Source organism: Eubalaena glacialis, chromosome 11 (genome assembly GCF_028564815.1).
Source record: "Eubalaena glacialis isolate mEubGla1 chromosome 11, mEubGla1.1.hap2.+ XY, whole genome shotgun sequence".
Lineage (NCBI taxonomy): Eukaryota > Metazoa > Chordata > Mammalia > Artiodactyla > Balaenidae > Eubalaena > Eubalaena glacialis.
In genome coordinates, this window is record NC_083726.1 from 35,136,227 (window position 1) to 35,152,716 (window position 16,490).

Below are 16,490 nucleotides of genomic sequence, written 5' to 3' on the forward strand. Positions count from 1 at the left end.
GAGGGCAGAAGAGAGGTTCCTGAGTTTAGCAATTAAGAGGTTAACATGGATTACTGTAATGAATGTAGTTTGAGTAGAATGATGAGAATGTGACTAGAATGTACACTCTGCATAACTTTATGAAAGGATTGTACATGAGATTATAAATCTCAGTTTATTAGTTTGTCTCCCACTAGGCTGAGCTTCTAAAGCCGGAACTGATTTTTACTTGTGCTTCCAGTCTCAAGTACAATAAAAGAAAGCAGAAGCTTAAAAATGTTTTTTTGAAAGAATAAAAAATGTGGAATGAACAGAAGGTGGGAAATAAAGATACTGATTAGACTGCCTAAGAAGGCTGATAAGGAAGAAAGAGAGATGGATGGGGTAGTCGAAAAGGAGGTAGCATCACATTTTCAATGGTAAAGATGCAGCTTATTCATATGTTGATTTTAAGAAGTAAGTGGATATAATAGAGACAGAAATTTAAGAAACAAGACAGGAGATAACTATACATGAGAACATCACGGGATCAGGCAGAATAACATCCATAGCAAGGATGAAAAGTTTAGCCTTGGATTTAAAGAGAGAAAGTAAAATTTGGAATATTAATGGGAATTAAAAATAATGATTGCTGCTACATGCTGAACATTGGGCTAAGCAATGGTTTGGCTCCTCACAACTACTCTATGGGATAGTATTATTCTTCTTATTCAATAGGTGAGAAGCAACTTAAATACATTCATACCTTGTGATTGTTATTTCTCTGCTTTCCCCCTTACATCTCCATGTCTACTGTGTTCACCCTGGTCCAAGCTACCATCTCTATGCTGGCCTACTGCAATGACCTTCTAACTGGTCTTATCATGTTCACTCTTGTTTCTTTTCTATGTTCTCTCCGCACCAGATGTTCCGTAATCATTACACGAAGAACACATCTGACCATTTCATCTTTTGCTTACAATGACTATTGTTCTTGGAATACAGAAAGCCTAATCCTCAATATGGACTAACATGGACAAACTAAAATTTCTCTGTCCCCTGCCAACTTCTCCAGCTTCATCTCACTCCTTGATCTCTGGCCAAACCAGCCTTCTTTCAGTTCCTTTAATGGCCCAGTCTACCCCTGTCTTCAAAGTCTTTCATTAGGCCCACACTTTGGCCTGGAACACTCTTTATCCACAACTTCTCCCTTTGTCTAGTTACTCCTACCCAATCTTCAAATTCATTCCAAGTGTCACTTCTTCCCTCATCCCTCTGGCTTAAATTCATAGTGAGTTCCCCTTACTTTTCCTCAATAGAACATTACTCAGTTGTATCATTATGCACTTATATGAGTATTAATAAATGTCAGTCACCCTCTTCCCTGCCCCTGTCAGATAGTGAACCCCATTACTCATGGTCTGTGTTTATTTCATGCACCACTGAATCCTCATCATCTTGTATAATGCCAAGCTCATGGTGGATATTCAATAAAGATGTGTCAATAGATTAAACAGGAAAGACAAGGAATTAAGTCTGAATTTCCATGTTCTAAAGGCTAGCCCATTCTAGTATCTTCCAAACATTTTTATTTAATTTATCCAGTGATTTTATGTGGTATGTATTATTTGCCCCAATTAATTAATGAGAAAATTAAGTATAGAAAGGTTAAATACCTTCACCAAAATTACATAGGTTTGGGCTGGGATCCAAACTCAGTCCTAATTCCAAGCTAGTTTTGTCTTTCTGCTGGGGTGGAGATAGCAAAAATAGAAGGAACAGGGGAATGTAAGACTCAACAAAATTAAAAAAAAATAAATTCCTAGGTAAGTGATTTGATGCACAGCTTAAAAAAGAAAAAAAAAGTATAAATGTTATTGTTACCATGTCTATAAATATAATAAACTCACCAGAATTTAAAATCATTGTTAGACCTCCTGGACTAAGTCAATGTCTATTTAGATTTACCCACATATTCGTCCTTCTTTGCTCTTCATTATTTTTTTTCTAAATTTGTGAATTTATTATTAAATGCTTTTAGAAACATCTCTGATATCCCAATTTCCAAGATTTCTTTCCCTATTACAGATGGGACATTTTCAATTTTTAAAAAAATTTTTATTGGAATATAGTTGATTTACAATGTTGTGTTAGTTTCAGGTGCACAGCAAAGTGAATTCATTATACATATACATATATCCACTCTTTTTTAGATTCTTTTCCCTTATAGGCCATTACAGAGTACTGAATAGAGTTCCCTGTGTTATACAGCAGGTTCTTATTAGTTATCTATTTTATATATAGTAGTGTGTATATGTCAATCCCAAACTCCCAACATATCCCTCCCCCACCTTATCCCCTGGCAACCATAGCCCTTACTCTGTTTTGTAAATTAAACAGAGTTTAATTTACAAATTACCGCTGTTTTGTAAATTAAAAAAAAAAGGGTAAAAATGATCTTCATTACTTTCTACGTCTCTAAGAGTTCATCTGAAATCCTTTCCTTTTACCTGAGGAATAACACCCTTTAGTATTCATGTTAGACTTGGTCTATTGGTGAAAAATTCTGCTTTGCTTGTTTAAAAATGTCACTGTTTTACCTTAATATGTTTTCATTTATTAACTTTTATTAAAAAACAGGACCTTCAATGGGTGATTTCAAAAACACCTAATTTAGTCATTTTTAAAAATTAAATTTCATCAATGTTATATATGTACATGGCTTTAAGAACGGAAAATAATAATCCCCAGATCTACCCCTTCCCATTCTCAATTTATACTCTAAAGGCAACTACATTCAGCCATATTAGTCTTTTCTTCCACTGCTAGCCTGCGTATATCTTGACATTTTCATTTTTGAAAATTTTTTATATTACTTATTGACCTCACAAAATAAAAGATAAAGGTTTAGCCCCTTTACAACACCTCTACCATAAACACATATACCTCATCTTCCCATTTCTTAGACAAATCGTAATTTTTGGTTAGATCACCACTTAGTGTTTACCTATTTTTGACAATGTAAATATCATTTATAGCTGAGCCACATAGGGGACTGTAAATACCATATATGAGCCATAAGGGAAGGGTTATTAGCTTGTTCTATGGTTTTCCTCTAGTTGCAGGGAGGTGTGAGGATTTAATCCTCAGGTCAAGAAATTGTTAGAATTTAATCTCTACTGAATTCAAGATCAATGAGAATTCAGCTGTACCAGATCAAGCCCTTTTACCTCATTGTTGAGATTGTTTATTGAGCTACAAGTAACCAATATGGATAAAATGCAACTGAACCAGAGAATGGAAGCTAGTTATATATCCCCAAGTGGACTCCGTTACTAGCTGGTCATATACCGGAGACGACTACATGACTAATTAATTATAAAAGCTGCTGGGATCACCAGAGCTGATGGCTTCCTTTAACTGAGATTATCTACACACTCATAGCCTCGACTTGACTCTGATGCCCACACATTTCCTAAGTGCAGAATGACTAGGACACCAGGTCCTATGCCTAGGTGTCACAATGTCCTCACTATACTAAGCATGCTTTGTAGTCTCCTCTCCTTTGTCCTTCCTTAAAGCTAAGTAAATTTAGTGTTGTGTGAAGCCTACCATGTTTCATGAATTTAAGTGTTGATTTGAATTCAAAACACACAGCCTCTAACAGAAAAAAAAAAGCAAAGCAGTTACAGATTACATTTCCTTTCTTGTATAACTTTTGTTCTTAACATTTAGTTATTTAATTTTTTACATTTAGTTTTCTATGTACTATCATTAGTGTCCAAATTCTTTGTTAGAAGGCTATATCTACTATATATTCATGCATTAGCCTTGTACACACATATCAATAGGTCACCCCAACACTCTCTTCCTGAGGAGTATATCTCCTATCAAATATGTTCGAGCACATCAGACAATAAAAACAATTTTTTTTTTTCCTTAGAGAGATTGCTCATGATGTTTTCAGTCACCATAGAGTACTTATTCTCAAAACCTGTGTGAGCTGTCATCCTGGGATCTCTCTTCACCATCATTGTAAAGATTCCTTTGCCTGTTTCTTTTGCTAGATCTCATATATTCTTTTCCATGGTTTAACTCTTCATTTTTGTGGAGTGGTTCCTCCAGTAGCTTCCTGAGCAAGGTTGCAAGGGAGATAAATTAAGATGATATGTTTTTATATTTTTAAATTTTATTAATAGTTTGCCTGTTTATAGAATTCTAGGTTGAAAATAACTTTTCCTAAGAATGTTGAATATACTGTTCCATCATCTTCTAGGTTCTAAGATTAATGTTAGGAAGTCCAGTGCTTTTTAGATAACTGATCCATTACATGTGATCTGTTTGTCTTTCTGGAGGACTTCTAAACTCTTTTCTTTGTCCCTGGTTTTATGACATTTTCTAAGATGTGCTACAAAGGCTTTATAGTCATTCATTTTCCTAACATGGGACCTTTTGATCTGGAAACTGGAAATTCCCTTAGTTTCGGGAATTTTTTGGAATGATTTCTCTGACAATTTCCTTCTATATATTTGTTGTGTTCTCTCTTTCTGGAACTTCTATTAGTTATCAAGGTTGGACCTCCTGGACTGAGCCTCTTTTCTTTATGTTCTCATGTTTCTTATCACTTCGTATTTTGCTTCAGTTTCTGGGAAATTTCTTTAACACTATCTTCTAACTATATCTTCTGCCAAGTTTTCATTTCTGATATCATTTTTTTATTTACAATGAGATATTTTTAGTTCTCTGAGCTCTCTCTTTCTTGTTATAGCATCTTATTCTTATTTCATGGGTGCAATCTTTTCTTATGTCTATGAAAATATTCATGGTATTTTTGAAGATTTTTTTCACCTGAAGTTGACTATGTTTGTTACTTTTTCTCTATGTTTCTTAAAAGTTTCTTTCAGATGTTTTAAGAATCGTCATTTGTGTGCTTATATTTAGAGAGGGAGTCTATAAAATTGATAAGAAACTGTACAAGTGAGTGACGCCTATCATCTTAGGGTGACCTACCTGAGTCCTATATTGGAAACACTTGATGTCAATATTTAGATGTTTCCTCTTGGACTGTTAAGAATCTCCAGAAAGACTCCTATAATCTCTTTCCTTAAAGTCAAAGGCATGGTGCTATGGAGTAAATGTCTGTGTTTCCCTAAAATTCCCATATTGAAATCTTAACTCCCAATGTGATGGTGTTTGAAGAGGGGGTCTTTGGGAGGTAATTAGGGTTAATTAGGTCATGAGAGTGGGGACCTAATGATGGAATTAGTGGCTCTATAAGACGAAGAAGAGAGATATCTCTCTCTCTCCACATGTGCTAAGGAAAGGTCACATGTGTACATAACAAGAAATAAGCCAGAAAGAAAGCTCACCCCAGGAACTGAATCAGTTGACGTCTTGATCTTAAACGTCCCAGCCTCCAGAACTGTGAGATATAAACTTCTGTTTTTTAAGCCACCCAGTCTATGGTATTTTGTTATGACCACTCGAGCAGGCTAAAAAACGTGATTATCAGCCTTCTGGTAGCTAAGCAGGGGAAGGGCTTGTGGCCGTGGCATTTAACATGAATACCTACACTTACTCTTCTTAGTTTTAGCAAGGTGCCAAGGTTTTTCCTGAATCCAGAGACTCTGTTTTATCCTATACAAAGAATTAAGTTCAAGAATTTTTCAAGAGTATCCTGGACCTATTTATTTTATTACCCTTTTCACCCCACTTCCAGAAGGCCTAATACCATCAATTCCTGAAACTTTTGGTTTGAGATAGTTCTCATATTTCATTGCTAGTTTAAGCTTTTGTTTTCTATTTACTCATATATTTATTTTCTAGTCTAAAAAAACTATAATGCCGTTGCTCCTTCCTTATATTCTCATGTTTGTTAGTATGTGTCTTTAAAATATCTCCCCTGAAGTTTTAGTGAGGGTTTTCAGATCCATCATCTTTACCTGGAAGACCTTAGATTATCACTTAATTTTCAAAACATCACGTGAAGTAGAGATTAGTGTTCCCAAATACAGATGAGAAAAAACAAACACAAGGAGCATACTGCTAATGAGTATTTATGCAAGATTCAAACTGAAGTCTTCTCAGTCCAAATCCATTGTTACTTCATTACCTCATGTAGCCTTCTTTAGATAGAAAACTAATGTCCTTGATGATGAATCTTCTAAGATATTGTAATAATTCTCCAACACCCTGATAGGACCAGAAATATAGGAAGTGTCCTAGGTAGCAAGTGAATAGGCAGCTGAAAGGTGGAGAGAAAGGTTACTTTCAGGGAGCAAGGAACAACACAGATAAATAAAGGGTGCCATAGGCTTCTCCCAGAGCCAATCTCTTTCCCCATTTTCTCTGTGAAGCTTTGGCTCAGGAATCCAGATGTCATCCTCCTTCTTCCTTGTGGCTGTACAGAGAAGCAGCAGGTAGAGAGCTGGGTGGCATGAGTGTCTTGCTTTCATTTTTGAAGAGAAAGTTTTGTTGGGTATAGACTTTCATGGTGGAACTTATTTTCTTTTAGCACTTTGAAGATATCATTACATTGTGTAATAGTCAGCTTGAGCTGCCATAACAAGATACCAAGGACTGAGTGCTTAAACAACAGAAATATATTTTCTCACAGTTCTGGAGTTTGGAAGTCTGAGATGAAGGTGCTGGCAAGTTTAATTTTTCAGAGGTCTCTCTCCTTGGCTTGCAGATGGCCACCTTCTTACTGTGTCCATACATGACCTTTCCTCTGTGAATATGTATGTGTCTTTTCCTCTTCTAATAAAAATATCAGTTCTACTGGATTAGGGCCCCACTAATCTGACCTCATTTAAACTTAATTAACTCCTTAATAGTCCTATCTCCAAAAATAGTCAGATTGAGGTTTAGGGCTTCAACCTATGACTTTGGGAGCAGCATGATATATAACAATTGTCTTCTGACTTTCATAATTTCTATTAAGAAGCCAGCTTCATTATTATTGCTCCTTTGAAGATAATAAACTTTTTTCTCTGGCTCTTTAAAGAATTTTTTTCTTTGTCTTTGGTTTTTTAGTGCTTTTACTATGATGTGCTACACTGTGGTTTTCCTTGTATATATTTCCTTTGTAGTTCATGGAATTTCTTGAATCCATAATTTGAGGTTTTACCTCACCTTAGTAAATTCTCAACTATTAACACTTCAGACATTATTTCTACACCATTCTCTCTTACCTTTCCTTCTTGAACTGTAATTACACGTGTGTTAGACATTTTTTCTGTATCTCACGTCTTCTCTTTTCTGTATTTTTCATTCTCTTTCATTTCATGCTTCAATTTGAATATTTCTTTCATAGCTATTGTCCTGTCCAGTAATTCTCTCTTCAGTTTTGATTAATCTGTGGTTAAACCCATGCACTGAGTTCTTTATTTCAGTTGTTGTGCTTTTAAGTTACAGACTTTCCATTCAGATATTTTTATAGGTTTAATATGTATACTGAAATTCTCAATTTCTTCTTCTATATCCCTAAAGTTATTATGTATGTTTCTTTTAAAGTCTTTATTATCTTAAATCTTCTTGGCTCAATTTCTGTTGTCTATTGTTTTTCATGGTGTTCAGTGATGTCTCATCTCCTTCTATGCCTTTTTTTCTATTGTGTGCCCAAAATTATATAGGAAAAAATGTAGAGATAATTTGAAGCTTGAGACGATGTTATCTATTTTGGGACATAGTTTATGTCTGTTTCTGGCAAGAGGTTAGTAGAAAGTCTATTTCCAGTTCATGTAGACTGGTGACATTATCAAAAGCTTTGCTCAGCTTCTCAGCTCTTGGGATGTCCTTCTTGGCTTATAATTCTTTACTTACTTGTTAGTTCTCCAATGACGTCAATTAGCTTTTTTAAAACTACATTTTCCAGCTTTTAAAGTTGTTCTCGGAAAGAAAGCTGGTTTTAATTAAACAGTCCTCTATTTCCAGAAGTGGAAACCCTCTTGTATTTTTTAATAAAAAATAAACTAATAATATCTCACAGCCTACATATCATGGTTATTTCAAAGAACTCTAAAAGTTCTGAAATCCCTTTTCATTTTTATCCATATACACATCATATATATATGAAACATATATAGTCTATATGTCAATTATATATATTATATATTTGTATATGATATATGTAAATAATATATACACAAGACATATATGTAAATACAAATATATACTTTGGAATAGAATATATACATATTATTATGACTGAATTTGGGTGGAAATTAGAAAATACAAACTATTTACTACTGATGTGGATAAGGAAGAGTTTAATCAGCTTCTCTCTGGCCCTGGATTGCCATTCCCCAAATCTCACTTATCCATAGACAAATACTTTTTTAAAAACTGCAGTTTGTTTTATGCTTCACTAGACTGAATTCCCTAATCAGACTTTTTTTGATTTTCTGTAGAAAGTTGAAATGATTCCAAACCTTTATACTACTAAATGGCATGATAGTGCTTAAAATGTATTTAGGGAGTTTTGATTATAAGCATGTCTCTTCTTAAAAGAATACCTTCAGGTAGCCTTTGGTTACCTGCATTAACCTTGTGGCATTTATTTTACCAGCTCTTAATACCTAATTGTGTTGGCACTATTAGCAAGTACTCTATATAGCTATGGAAATACAAGACCTACTATAAAACCATGTACAGAATGTGACTCTGTGCTCTAAGCTGGCATTAAAAGAAAGAAAGTGTGAGAAGAACATGCTTGTAATCATACAGTAAAAAATACCACAAAAGAACATGGTTTGATTAGAAATGCTCTGAAGTAAAAATTATAGAAATTAAAGTCTTTTAATGGCTTCAATACTCAAAAATTTAATACAAAAATATTCGAACATCTATGATATATAAAAACATATGGTATGTGTGAATCTTCAGTTTTATAAGAACAGAAATAGAAGCATGTTAGTGATGACAGCACCAAACTGGGAATTATGAAAATCTGACTTTAAAGTGAAGTAAAACTGTCCCAGGGATTAGAGGAGCTAAGACTGAACCTACCTCTCTGTGAAGGTTGATGGGCCAGATCCAATTTTTTTTCTGGCTTGTCTAGCTTCCTTCCTTGGCCAAAACCAGAAGTCCAAGTTTGGCATTGGGCTTTAGGAGTAGGAAATTTAAGTTTCAGCAAATTAGGGCAGGGAAGTCATTTAATTTATGTACAAATAAAAAGAGGAATAAATAAAACAAAAACATAGCCTTTACTTTTGGGCTGGGTGGAGAGGTTCTCATCTATCTGAAAATTAAAATAGTTGATTGAAAATATGGTAACTCCTAGAGTTTAAAAGATTTGGTACTTAATAATGTTAGGTAATCATAATAAAATTAGAATAGATAGCATCTAAATACAGGTCGCAAAACAGATATTTATCACCAGGTTGGCACTGAACTGTTTCTTAATTTATATTAATGCAAGCTATAAGAAAGGAATAAAAAACAAAAATATTAGTTTCCCAGAGTTTTGCCTAATATAATAGTTAGTCTTTTTATTTTTTCTTAAATATTTTGATTATAAGTTTGTATACATTTCAGGGTTACCCAAGAACCTTTGCTCTTCAATGTCTGCATTTTGTTTTATTTTTGTTAGCTTTGTTTTGATAAAGAAATTATCCACATTTCCCTTCAGCCACTTACTCTCTGTATGACCTTGGGCAAGTCACTTATCAAACTCTCAAAACCAGTTTTCTCTGTAAAATATTGACAGTTATAATACATTCTTAAGAGTTTCTGAGAAGACTGAACCAGAGAATTTAAATAAAACTCTTAGCACAGTACCTAGCAAGAAATACAATAAATACTACCAATTGCAAACAAGACAAACAACAACAACAGCAAAAAAAAAAACACCACACCTATACTTTAAAAATGACTGTTGCCAAAGATTACAAGTTTTGAGCACTTACTATGTATTTATACTGTGTGCTTCAAGCATTTCACAAGTAGGATCTCATGTAATCCCCAACAAGTAGGTACTATTAGTATCTAATTGTACAGGTGAAAAAATAATGCTAAACAGGGAAGTTAAATAATGTCCCCAAGGTCACACAGCCAATAAAAGGTGGAATCAAGATTCAAACTGTGTTTGACTAACTCTAGAATCTACACTTAACATCCATTAAGCTATGCTTCTTTTTATATCAGTGATAGCCAGAGAAGAGTGACATAAGGGCTCCAAATTGAACATTTGAAACAAAAAAAGGAAACTTGGTGGAAAATATTTAAGGTAATAATTTTAAAATGTTTTACATTCTAAGGCGAGATCAGATATTGAAACTTAAGTAGAAATCATTGGTGATACAGAATAAACCAAGACAAGTACCGGACATTAAATAAATATAAATAAATAAGCAAATAAATCAAGTAAACCAGTGTTGAATCTGTAAAGTGCTCAGGCTCTTAAATTGCATATCATAGGAAAAACTAACTGATATCTGACACATAGCACATGTATGAGGTTACCCTGAGAACAGGTGTGGTCAAAGATTCTTCAGCCTTAGGTCTGAGTGAAGGGTCTAAATGGTCTTAAGGGTTAAGGGCAGCTAGACAAAAATTGCCAGCAAGTCATGAATATAGCAAAATATAAAGATATTTTGTAAAACATGGTCTGTTAAAAGGGTATAATTTACCTTACATCATTTAATATAATTTGACATTTCATATTAAATATTCCCCATATTTAAGCATATTTTGATATTTCATATTAAATATTCCCCATATTTAAGCATATTTTAAATCCCAGACCAATAGAGTATATCTACCATCCTCTCTGTCCTGCTAGTGACATCCAGATAAAGACAAAAAAAAAAAAAAAAAAATCAAAGCATTTTAGTACAATTTAAAAGAGGAATCATGAAAATCCCACATAGGCAACATTGCAATGTGAAGTATTTTTAAATTTAGTTTTTTTTTTAAATCAAAGTTATTATAAAATATATGTGCATTATAGAAAAAATATTCAAATAATACTATCATCTAATTCCAACAAAACCAAGAAAATTATTACAGTGCCGGCATACAAATATGTTGAGATACTGTTCCACATAGAGTCATTCAATCTAAACCTACAGTAAAATTTAATTCTGATCTCCCTCACTTTTGGGGGTAATATACCCAATTGTTAATTTTATTTGAATTTTTTAAGGGAAAGCAAAGTTTTTCCAATGTTTTAAAATTAGATTGTGGTGATTTTAATTAGATTAAAATTATGTTAGATTTAGGTTGTATAACTATAAATATATTGAAATTTATCAAATCATACTCAGAACAGGTACATTTTATACTATATAGATTGTATCTCAAAACACCTGGTTTAAAAATGCGCCCTCCACTGGGAAGCTGTGGTTAGTCAGGTTGCTAACTTGGAAGCTGACTGGCCTCTGTGGCCAGTCAGAAAATAAAGAGTATGAGTCTAGGAGGTGGATGAGGCCAGAGCAGCAGTTAAAGATAACATGGGGTTCAATGTGGCCAGCAATAATCAAATAATCTTCGCCTTACTCTTTTCCCCTTAAAAGAGGGGGCAGAAATAAACATATTAATTAGGGAAAATAATGTTCTTCTACACACAACCATTTTTGCCAAGCCCATTCCTTCAAAAAAAAAAAAAGCCTTAAAATAACTATTAGTCACTGGAATATATGGTACATACATAAAGACCATTCAGTGAAATTAATGACATGCCAAATGTACTTGAGGTTTAAAAAGAAAAAAGTAAACTAAACACATTTCATATGGAGGAAAGAAAACAAAAATGCACATTGTATCATAAAGCATATACAGAAGTGTTCCACTTTATTTCTATCACTATTTGAACTTCTTCTGGCATATTTTATTTTAGTATACAAATCAATAGATATACTGTATACATATATACTATTCTTGATGGTAACATAGCTTCACCTTTCATAGGATAAAAGAAAATGTAACAGAACAGGTTGGGATAGATTTCTTCTTCCTGGTTCTAAAGTACATGTTAATTTAAAGGGCAAAAATGCCCCAATTATCTTTCTTCCTAGGCATATCCTTTCTAAAGTAACAGTGCTATACTACTTAAGAGGTAATATCTGTGGAGTTGTTATTGATTTTAGCAGAATTTCTACTCTTCCTTTCAAAAACAGTGAAATGGTGAAGTTAAGACTGTTACAAAGAAATGAGCCCTGATTAAAACTGAAGCCTTATTTTACACTGAAAGTATTTTTTAATTCTATTAAAATACAAATCCATAAACATTTTTGGCAATAATTTTGATTTTTTACACCTTCGTTGGTCATCACATTTTTAATGTTTTACTATGGAGAATTTTAAATATTAAAAAAAATTGGATGGTAAAACAAACCTCCTTATACCGTCATCTATTTATCTAACAATTTCAATAATTTGCCAGACTTGCTTTACCTATCTTTCTAGGCATATTTTTATTACTATATACTTAAAGAAAATTCTAGACCCAATGTCTTCCACCCCTACATACTTAGTAGGTATCTCTGAATATATATAAAATTAGTAGCTATCAAATTTTTCTTTAATTGAGACCTTACTGAATAGAAATTTAAATTAAAATGTATCTATTTTCAGTCATGCTATAATGATGCATAACTTTTAAGACTTATTTAAAATGTACAGAAGACAAAGTATTAAAATTTCTGAATAGTTCACTTCCATTCAAAATATTTGACTCCATTTTTTCCTATTAGAAATTACAATCCAAAACTATAGGTAAAATTATGACCATTTTAATATTAAAGATAAAGCAATAGCAAACTTGTTTTAAGTCATATTTGCTGCTCTATTACATTTAAATATTCCTGATTAATAATATAAGTCCATAATTGTTCTGAATGCTGAAATAAGGAATACAATCTGCCACTTAGATATGCAGATCCTTTACCCAAGAAGTGAGTTGGACAAGCTTCAAATGTAGTAAAATATTTAAAATTCCAGAGTTTAACTCATAATGTTTAATGCAATTTGTATATATTGGCAGTAAATATATTAGAATGTCATTTCAACATGTACTCACTTCCGTTGATATAGGGTGACATTATCTGTCAGTGTAAAATTTAAATATAATTAGCAACACTGATGATACAGCATTATAAGACTTTCACATAAAAATACAAAGAATTTAAATTTATATAAGCATTTATACAAATACTAAACTACTATGCTAATGAATCAAGACACCAAATTAGTATTTTAGCTCCAAGAGCCATATTTTGACTTTTACTTAATTATATTTTATACATAATTTTTTATATATGTACTTTAGGGCTAATGAGGATTTTTAAAATTTGCTTTAAATACGATTTTCCATCTTTTTTACTTTTCTATATATCTGTGATTAAATCATACCTTCAAAGTAGCCATCTCTTTGTGGCTGTGGTTTCTTTGGTGATTTTGTATCAGATACTTTATTTTCATTGTTTTTGAATAATGCTAGGCGCACAGTGGGATCTAGACAAAATGAGAAAAATAAGACAAAAGCTCAACTCTGGTTTTTTCCTTCTCTGAAATCGCTATACATTTTTTTATAATAATATTAAAAATAATAGCCATTCTATAAAATTCTGTGAAATTGATTATGATGTTATTTTAAAAAGCTTTATAATATGAAAAAGTAAGCAACATTTATATATTCTTGGTTATCTGATTAAGCATATAGCCAATACTTTATATACAGGGCAGAAACACTAATAATTAGAAAAAATTTACATTTAAATTTTCCAGTTACGGCATCATCTTTTTACTTAGAGAGTTGTTTTACTGTTTACTATTTTAGCTCCTTTGTTAAATTCCTGACATTTCTGCTGGAATAAGGTAAACTTTTCATAAATACACATAGATAAAATCTATTGTTACAGGAAAAACCATATACCCTACTTTTTTAATTCTCTAAACTCTAAGGAGCTAAGATATAGGAGATGGAAGCAAGACAAGTAATGAGATAAGAAACAGATAAAATATAATTTTCAATAGTTTTAAAGATAAATTAATGATTTTTTGTTTGCCTTGATGTATGATATTTTACATAATGAAGATGTATAAATTCTAAGTATTTTTTATAGACAAGAGAATTCTGAATTTATTAATTTTACAAAATAAATAGAATAATTGTAAATGTAGGGTGCTATAATTTTTTATTGATAATAAATGGTTCTATGGAATGTGAAATTAGGGATTTAGTGTGGTTGAATTAAGACAAAAGGTTTTTGCTTGTTGAAGAACTGTAAGAAAAGAAAATAGTGAAATAAGTAACAGTGAGTACAATAAGGAGTGGAAAGTTCTGCATTTAAAGTAGGTTAATATACCTACTGACATTGTACGACATTGTATGTCAATGATATCTCAATAAAAAAATAAATGAAGTAGGTTAACATAAAACCAAAATTCAGGACAGCATACATTTTATTAATATCTTACATCATTTTACAAAAAGAGACCTTAAGAATCTTCGGTTGCTATCTAGTGCAATAGAAGTGAATATGCTAAATGAAAAAATAAGATTTAAAATATCATAAAACCCAAATTACATATTTTAATTAAATGCTAAAGTAGCACATTTTTTAGAACGTGAATTGCAGAAGAGTATCTGCAGAGTTATTTCTCAAGCATGAGCATATTGAAGATTTCCATTAGTCTTCCAGTAATAATTTACCCTTGCTAAGCATGATTTACGTGTTTCAGAGAGATTATATATTTCAGATTAGGAAAGATATTGGTCAATATTTGGATACATCTCATAATTATAAGTGACCTAAGGTATTATAAGAGTTGGGTGTTTCTATATGAATTCAATATATCAATAAGAATAATAAAAAAACCCTATATATTTAATTGAATAAGTATTATATATCATTTAAGTCATTTACAAAAAAAAAAAAAACAACATGTTAAAGAGTGCATTAGTCAGTCAGGGAAGGCAGATTATCATGGGTTTACATACTCTACGATATCTTATTATAACCTGCTGATCTTTCTACACATTCTCCTGACTTTCTTGCCTTTTTATTTGAGCTATGTACAAATAGCTGGGTCCTCCCAGGAGGACTGGGTCCTCCAGGATCTTAGTATTCAAATAAGTTTTATTATTGTTTTGTTCAGAGCACAACAAAGTAACATTTGATCAAAATTCTTTTAAGTTCCTTTTGGGAATCACTAAGGTAAACAAAATAAATCAGCAATAAACTTCATTTTGTCACAGTTTTGTCTAAGCTGTTCGCTTTTGATCCTTCCTTAACATTTCTTAATTACCTTATCATTTTGCAACCCAATCTCTTTGCTATAGCCCATGAACTGTTTAATTCACATTAAGAAGTTAGCTTTAATTATTTTCTACCTGGCTTAATTCTTGGCTATAACTAAGTGTTGCTAACACAGTCTCAAGCTTTTTTCTTCATTGAAATAAAATCAGCAAATATTTATTGAATGCTTAACATGTACTTGAAACAGTGCTAGGTGTTACTAAGAGCTGCAGGATGATTCTAATCCCTAGTGGTGGCTCTACGTTTATAACAAAATTAACCTTGTCTGCTTCATCCTGATCTTTCTTTCTTCTAACTACGAAATTTGAAATTTGACATGCATAAATATTAAAAATGTTGGAAAGCCACGTTATGTCTTCATCCTTATATTCTTAGCCCTTAAACTTCCTACCATTTGCTCTCCACCAAAATCCCTATACTCAAAACCTGTCCTCTCTCAGGAGTGCTCCATATCAAAAGCACTCACTCACTCTCTTTCTCCATCTGGCTCATCTCAGTCTTGCTACCAATTATGCTCACTATCTTTAGGATATTGACCCTCGGGTTTTCAACAACCCAGCAACTCTCACCTTACACATGATGTTCTTCACTGCAGTACTAAACTCTAAACTTCCCTGCTAAATTCCAACCCAGATCACCAGATTCTGAAATTACTTCTGTGCATGATGCAACAGTAAAAACAAAAAGACAAACAAAAACCCACAAACACAAGACCAGTCATTACTGGCTCACACTTATGTCCATCATGAGGGAAATAGCAATGACTTACTAGGAATAACAACAATTAGAAGCCAAAACCAAACTAAGTAAATCATGGTAACTCCTCACAATTTTAGATTCCATCCTGTGGCTTCTAATTAATTCCTCCTCTCCCTCCCTCTCGCCCTCTTCTCTCTTCTGTTTAAAGCAGATGACCTCATTTGTCCTAACGGAAGTCATCAATACTGAGTGTCCTCTGATGGCTGCCCACGCTGCTTGCTTTCTCAGCCCCTTGCTTCTTCATTAATCAGCAACCTCAGTGGTATTCTTCCTCTATCTGCAACTTTCTTCAAATAACTAACCCCCTACCTTCTGCCCTATTTTCACTCTCATCTTAAATCAAATATTGTTGACTCATATCCCTTGGCTAAATAACTATATGTACAAGACAGAAACAGGAAATATTATTAAGAGCTCGCTACTGAGCAAGTTGCTCTAAGGTTTTTCATGGCATGAAATTTGAATTAAAGCTTCCACACTTCGTGCATTTATGACCCACCTCCACGAGGA

General features: G+C 32.7%; 1 protein-coding gene across 1 annotated transcript in view; it reads right to left on the reverse strand.

Annotated features, from left to right (window-relative positions):
• Positions 1–16,490, reverse strand: part of LRRIQ1 (leucine rich repeats and IQ motif containing 1) — a 180,109-nt gene that overhangs the window by 43,950 nt on the left and 119,669 nt on the right. Inside the window, exon 22 of the mRNA XM_061205523.1 lies at positions 13,312–13,413. Within this exon, the coding sequence (XP_061061506.1) occupies positions 13,312–13,413 (102 nt within the window). The remainder of the gene's footprint in view (positions 1–13,311; positions 13,414–16,490) is intronic.